The sequence below is a fragment of the Montipora foliosa genome, chromosome 3, assembly GCF_036669935.1.
Source record: "Montipora foliosa isolate CH-2021 chromosome 3, ASM3666993v2, whole genome shotgun sequence".
Classification (NCBI taxonomy): domain Eukaryota; kingdom Metazoa; phylum Cnidaria; class Anthozoa; order Scleractinia; family Acroporidae; genus Montipora; species Montipora foliosa.
This window is the reverse complement of record NC_090871.1, coordinates 15,543,059-15,550,558: the sequence shown is the minus strand read 5'-3', so window position 1 is coordinate 15,550,558 and position 7,500 is coordinate 15,543,059. Positions and strand designations below refer to the sequence as shown.

Genomic DNA, 7,500 nt, shown 5'->3' with positions numbered 1-7,500 from the left:
ATGTTCTCGTAAGAATTTCTCGCGATGATAAGATTTTAATGTTTGGTTAAGGCAAACTGCATGCGGCAGCTAACCAGTATAAAGAGGTTCCAAATGTTGAAAACAAGTGCTTCTTATGAAATGTCAGCGTACCTGAAATCCGACAGACTATTGTTGTCTAACTACTAAGTTTTTTGAAACACAATTTTCTGTTCAGTGGTTTAACACATTGCTCTTGGTGCTTGTGTCCACATTCAAGAAAGTGATGTTAAAATTAAAGGAACAGCTACAAACAGTGTTGCACCTGCTTCTGCAAATAAAACTCCAAGTGTCATAAAACACGGAGGTCAGGCGACCTGCCATTAAGTGTTGGGCACCTTATCTTCTGCAGAACTGCTAATAACAGGCACTTATTCGAGCGTAATCAAGTCACTAAGATCAGATGGTGCTGATCCATGAATTGATTTAAATATTAAACCTGATTCAATAGGCAATGGGAAGCCACTGAAGTTCGAAGAGAGCTAGTATAGTAAATGGTTAGAACCTGAATGACAATGAACAACGTACTTAAAAACTCCATTGGTAGTACGGTGTCTAAGTGGCTACCCACATGTACGCATTGCATACCTACTTTTTTAGACAACGCCGAGAAATACGAAAACACAATAGGTTCAATGCCCTGACTACAGGATGATAAACTGGCACAACAAGATAAATTGAGCAGTGAATGACTAACCATGTTAAGCCAATATTTAGAAAGAAAATGCCTTTCTTCATCAGGGTTTCCCAAGGAATGATTTTGGTTTATCGAGAAAGAGAGGGAAAGGTATAATTCGGACAGCCAGATTATGCATCTCTATTATGCCCTGACGAGCAGCCTTTCCCAATGGAAACGTTTTAGCAGCTCAATTAGCTCATTCTAAGTCCCTGGATCAAAAAATATGGATTGACCAGGTATCCAGACAAAAAAATTATGACGAAAAATAGGCGATTGAATTTCTGATTCCAACATTGGATAGATTTAGACCTGAAATTAAAAAATTACGAGTTCGACGTCAATTGCAGAAAATTTAATATTTCACTCTTAATGGCATCCGCTCCTGTCTTTTTGGTTTCAGCTACATACCGGCAGCAAATTTCCTGACAGCGAGGCATTTCTAAGGAACTTTTAATTAGCTTTCTATAAGACAGATGAATTGGGATGCCATCGCTTTTCTATAGGCTGTTTTCCCCCTTTTTAGCTAATAAAATTTGTGTTTTTAATGTTCCGCTATTATTATTGTATAAAACGCTTTTAGTCTGTTAAATGTTCAAGTATTTTATCATATTACGGGCTAAATTCCTATTTATTCTGTAACAACTGTCTCCATGAGCCGAAATCATTCCTTGGGAAACCCTGATGAAAAAGGGCATTTTCTTTTGAAATATTGGCTTAAGATAGTTATTCCTTCACTGCTCAATTAATCTTGCTGTGCCAGTTTAGCATCCTGTAGTCAGAAAACTGAACCTATTGTGTTTTCGTTCATTTATCTTCTAGGTGCACCCCAGATTACTGAGAAAAACGTCCTGGTTCTGATTACCAAGAATGGTGGATAGAAAGTTGGACGTTTTGGAGCGGCATATGCAAGAGCTTAGCATTGCAAGAAAGGTGGGAGACAGACAAGGCAAAGGTTTGGCTTATTTCAATCTAGGTAACTACTATCATGCTGTAGCTCACTTTGATCAGGCCATAATACATTACACAGAAGCATTAGCCATTTTTAGGGAAGTGGGTTTCAGAACCGGAGAAGGAAGTGCCTATGGCAATCTTGGAAACGCTTACCAAGGTCTTGGTAATTTTAAGCAAGCCATAGAGCACCACAATCAACATCTAAGTATCGCAAAAGAGGTCCGGGACAGGGCCGGAGAAGGAAGTGCCTATTGCAATCTCGGAAACGCTTATCAATGTCTTGGTAATTTTAAGCAAGCCATAGAGTACCAAAATCAACATCTTAGTATCGTGAAAGAGGAAGGAGACAGGGCCGCAGAAGGAAGTGCCTATTGCAATCTCGGAATCGCTTATCAATGTCTTGGTAATTTTAAGCAAGCCATAGAGTACCACAATCAAGATATTAGTATCGCGAAAGAGGTAGGGGACAGGGCCAGAGAAGGAACTGCCTATGGCAATCTCGGAAACGCTTATCAAAGTCTTGGTAATTTTAAGCAAGCCATAGAGTACTACAATCAACATCTTAGTATTGCGAAGGAGGTACGGGACAGGGCCGGAGAAGGAAAAGGCTATCGCAATCTCGGAAACGCTTATAAAAGTCTTGGTAATTTTAAGCAAGCCATAGAGTACCACAATCAAGATCTTAGTATCGCAAAAGAGGTATTGGACAGGGCCGGAGAAGGAAGAGCCTATGGCAATCTCGGAAACGCTTATCAAAGTCTTGGTAATTTTAAGCAAGCCATAGAGTACCACAATCAACATCTTAGTATTGCGAAAGAGGTGGGGGACAGGGCCGAAGAAGGAACTGCCTATAGCAATCTTGGAAACGCTTATCAAAGTCTTGGTAATTTTAAGCAAGCCATAGAGTGCCACAATCAACATCTTAGTATTGCGAAAGAGGTAGGGGACAGGGCCGGAGAAGGGAGAGCCTTTGGCAATCTCGGAAATGCTTATCAATGTCTTGGTAATTTTAAGCAAGCCATAGAGTACCAAAATCAACATCTTAGTATCGTCAAAGAGGAAGGAAACAGGGCCGAAGAAGGAAGTGCCTATTGCAATCTCGGAAACGCTTATCAAAGTCTTGGTAATTTTAAGCAAGCCATAGAGTACCACAATCAAGGTATTAGTATTGCAAAAGAGGTACGGGACAGGGCCGTAGAAGGAACTGCCTATGGCAATCTCGGAAACGCTTATCAAAGTCTTGGTAATTTTAAGCAAGCCATAGAGTACTACAATCAACATCTTAGTATCGCAAAAGAGGTAGGGGACAGGGCCAGGGAAGGAAGAGCCTATGGCAATCTCGGAAACGCTTATCAAAGTCTTGGTAATTTTAAGCAAGCTATAGAGTACCACAATCAAGATATTAGTATCGCGAAAGAGGTAGGGGACAGGGCCGGAGAAGGAACTGCCTATGGCAATCTTGGAAACGCTTATCAAAGTCTTGGTAATTTTAAGCAAGCCATAGAGTACCAAAATCAACGTCTTAGTATCGCAAAAGAGGTAGGGGACAGGGCTGGAAAAGGAAGTGCCTATTGCAATCTCGGAAACGCTTATCAATGTCTTGGTAATTTTAAGCAAGCCATAGAGTACCAAAATCAACATCTTAGTATCGTGAAAGAGGAAGGAAACAGGGCCGGAGAAGGAAGTGCCTATTGCAATCTCGGAAACGCTTATCAAAGTCTTGGTAATTTTAAGCAAGCCATAGTGTACCACAATCAAGGTATTAGTATTGCAAAAGAGGTAGGGGACAGGCCCGTAGAAGGAACTGCCTATGGCAATCTCGGAAACGCTTATCAAAGTCTTGGTAATTTTAAGCAAGCCATAGAGTACTACAATCAACATCTTAGTATCGCAAAAGAGGTAGGGGACAGGGCCGGAGAAGGAAGAGCCTATGGCAATCTCGGAAACGCTTATCAAAGTCTTGGTAATTTTAAGCAAGCCGTAGAGTACCACAATGAAGATATTAGTATCGCGAAAGAGGTAGGGGACAAGGCCGGAGAAGGAACTGCCTATGGCAATCTCGGAAACGCTTATCAAAGTCTTGGTAATTTTAAGCAAGGCATAGAGTACCACAATCAACATCTTAGTATCGCAAAAGAGGTAGGGGACAGGGCCGGAGAAGGAAGAGCCTATGGCAATCTCGGAAACGCTTATCAAAGTCTTGGTAATTTTAAGCAAGCCATAGAGTACCACAATCAACGTCTTAGTATCGCGAAAGACGTAGGGGACAGGGCCGGAGAAGGAATAGCCTATGGCAATCTAGGAAATGCTTATCGAAGTCTTGGCAATCTTAAGCAAGCCATAGAGTACCACAATCAACATCTTAGTATGGCGAAAGAAGTAGGGGACAGGGCTAGAGAAGGAAGAGCCTATGCCAATCTAGGAAAGGCTTATCAAAGTCTTGGTAATTTTAAGCAAGCCATAGAGTACCACAATCAACATCTTAGTATTGCGAAGGAGGTAGGGGACAGGGCCGGAAAAGGAATAGCCTATGGCAATCTAGGAAACGCTTATAAAAGTCTTGGTAATTTTAAGCAAGCCATAGAGTACCACAATCAAGATCTTAGTATTGCAAAAGAGGTAGGGGACAGGGCCGGAGAAGGAGGTGCCTATGGCAATCTTGGAAACGCTTCTCAAAGACTTGGTAATTTTAAGCAAGCCATAAAGTACCACAATCAACGTCTTAGTATCGCGAAAGAGGTAGGGGACAGGGCCGGAGAAGGAGGTGCCTATGGCAATCTTGGAAACGCTTATCAAAGTCTTGGTAATTTTAAGCAAGCCATAGAGTACCACAATCAACGTCTTAGTATCGCAAAAGAGGTAGGGGACAGGGCCGGAGAAGGAGGTGCCTATGGCAATCTCGGAAACGCCTATCAAAGTCTTGGTAATTTTAAGCAAGCCATAGGGTACCACAATCAACGTCTTAGTATCGCGAAAGAGGTAGGGGACAGGGCCGGAGAAGGAAGAGCCTATGGCAATCTAGGAAACGCTTATCAAAGTCTTGGTAATTTTAAGCAAGCCATAGAGTACCACAATCAAGATCTTAGTATCGCAAAAGAGGTAGGGGACAGGGCCGGAGAAGGAAGAGCATATTGCAATCTAGGAAACGCTTATCAAAGTTTTGGTAATTTTAAGCAAGCCATAGAGTACCGCAATCAAGATCTTAGTATTTGCAAGGAAACAAAGGACCCAATAGGGCTGGGAATTGCGTGGTATCATATTGGTCTTGTTTATGAATTTTTTGGCTCCTTGAGCAAAGCCCTTAATTGCTATCATCTAAGCATTCGTTATTTTGATGAAATAAGGCGTCTTCTTTGGTCAGAAGATGCATGGAAGATAAGTTTTCGTGACACAAAGGGGTTTGCGTACACCGCTCTGTGGACAGCACTCTTGAAAAATGGAGAGGTTGATGAAGCTTTGTATGCTGCTGAGCAAGGACGAGCACAGGCTTTGGCAGACATTTTAAAGATGCAATACAGCGTTGATGAGAAACGTACGATGAACGTAACTATCCCTTTGGTTATGAAAGATCTACCTTCACAAACTGTTTTCACAGCACTTGAAGGAAACACGATCAGCTTCTGGTTGCTAAGAGAAGATATCGGAATAGATTTTCGACAAAAGAAAATCGAAAATGGAAGTGCCGATTCTCTGGTGAAAAAGACTATTAAACAGATCAATGCGGGGACTGTTGTACGATGTGAGAATCGTTCACTTGACAGACAACGCAGTGACTTCTTGAGCAGTAGGGAAGCTGTTGAAGAAACTGTTCAGTCCTTGAGCTTCTCTGAGTACTCTTTACAGCCCTTGTATGATATCTTAGTCAGTCCTATTGCAGACTTGATCCAGAGTGACGACTTAGTCTTTGTTCCTGATGGACACTTTTGCCTGGCTCCTTTTTCTGCATTGAGTGACTCTGTCAGGATCCGTGCAATTTCCTCACTGACTGCTTTAAAATTGATCAGTATTGCACCTGACGACATCCAAAGTAAGACTGAAGCGCTGCTTGTGGGCGATCCGTGCTTGAGGGAAGTCACTTACAGCACTGGTGAACCCATGTATGGACAGCTGCCGTTTGCAAAAAAAGAGGTGGATATAATTGGAGAACTTCTGCAGACCGTGCCTCTTACAGGGAAAAATGCAACCAAAGCTGAGGTGCTGAAAAGAATGAAGTCAGTTGGTCTAATCCACATTGCTGCACATGGAGACAAAGAATTTGGAGAAATTGCTTTGGCCCCAAATCCCGAACGCACATCCCAGATCCCTGAAGAGGAAGATTACATGTTAACGTTGAGCGATGTTCATGCAGTTCGTCTTCAGGCAAGACTGGTTGTGCTGAGTTGCTGTCATAGTGGCCAGGGAGAGGTAAAATCTGAGGGTATTGTGGGAATAGCTAGGGCTTTCCTGTGTGCTGGTGCCCGGTCTGTTCTGGTTTCCCTCTGGGCAATCGACGACGAGGCGACCTGGATGTTCATGAAGAGTTTCTACCAACACTTGGCAGATAGAAAAAGTGCAAGTACAGCTCTTCACCATGCTATGAAATCCCTTCGGGAGACAAAGAATTATTCTGCCATAAAATACTGGGCGCCATTTGTGCTAACTGGTGATGATGTCACCTTTGAATTTGGGCAGCACGAACACGAAAAGAATGGTAAGTGCTATTTAAATACATCTTTAATAACTAAATCGCTGTACTTTGTACATGTTTTTAATCAGCAAGTTGTCGAAAGGAGCAGGTACGTTCTTCACAGAGAAATGGCTTTAAAAACGGTTGTCAGAGTGGTTATTTTTACTCGAACTGCTTTGGCTAATACCCAAATTAAATAATGTCTGCATTCACCAAGTCAGCTACTTCAGCTTCCTGCAGATAGCTAGCTGTTTGAGCCATGTTATGATGGACTGGCAGTGAAACTGATCAGTGATTGCTGGTTGCTTATGTCAAGTGAAGTGAGTTATTGAGGTCCTCAAGTGTACATGTCAAAGTAACACTGAATAGGAATTGTTGCTATTAACTAAGCACAAACAGTGAAATGAATGAATTAAGATAATTGTTATGTTATATACTTGCCAATCAGAACGAAATTCCCTATTGCCATTTAACCCACTACTTGTTTTTTTCTTCATTGTTTTTTTTTTTCAGTAACGATGTCCAAAACCTGAAAAACTTACTTGGACTCTGATACGTCGATATGTTATTTTCCTTTTTTCAATTATATGAGTTAGTGAAAACAATTCAATCATTGATACCTCAGTAGCAGTACCAATTATAGTTAAAGTACGATGAAATTTCAGAAGTATTAAGATACTGTCCAAGTCCTTGCATTTGTGCCTTGTTTTGTAAGCATCTGTACCAGGATTAGTTAATTAATCACTTGATAGAAATCAGGGACTTGGCAAAACGGTTTGCTTCCATGGCTGAGGATCTAGCCGTTGTGTTATTTTGGCCTTTGAAAATACTTCAAAATAACTTCAAGCTTTTGCGGTATGTTTCTCAGCTGACATGTATACTCTTTAGCTTGCTATACCAACTTTCCATTTACAAGATCATTAAGTGACAGTCTCAGGGAATGTGTATTTTCTGTGTTTTTGTAAGGTTGGCCAAAGCTAAATAAGCAAATTAATCGTTTTGAGAGGCAAATGTGTATAAGCTTAAAAACAACCTAGGAAAGTAGAAATGTTTGGAAATTACAAATTTTAATGTAGCATTCACATTTAAATGATATGGAAATTCCTGGGACACAACGTTTTATTCCCAAAGGGTTTGAGTTGGGCACAACATTGAGTTAGCCGATTTGGTCTATTGTTTATTTTCT

The 7,500-nt window shown here is 41.3% G+C and overlaps 1 protein-coding gene and 1 long non-coding RNA gene across 2 annotated transcripts in view; both read left to right on the top strand.

Moving 5' to 3' along the window:
- Positions 1 to 1,679, top strand: part of LOC137996913 (uncharacterized) — a 25,906-nt gene extending 24,227 nt beyond the window's left edge. Inside the window, exon 4 of the long non-coding RNA XR_011122395.1 lies at positions 1,517 to 1,679. This is a non-coding gene — a long non-coding RNA (uncharacterized lncRNA). The remainder of the gene's footprint in view (positions 1 to 1,516) is intronic.
- Positions 1,680 to 1,682: 3 nt separating this feature from the next.
- LOC137995302 (tetratricopeptide repeat protein 28-like) overlaps positions 1,683 to 7,500 on the top strand; it is an 83,422-nt gene continuing 77,604 nt past the window's right edge. Inside the window, exons 1-3 of the mRNA XM_068840874.1 lie at positions 1,683 to 1,687; positions 1,744 to 1,925; positions 2,067 to 4,747. Coding sequence (XP_068696975.1) covers positions 1,683 to 1,687; positions 1,744 to 1,925; positions 2,067 to 4,747 — 2,868 coding nt within the window. The remainder of the gene's footprint in view (positions 1,688 to 1,743; positions 1,926 to 2,066; positions 4,748 to 7,500) is intronic.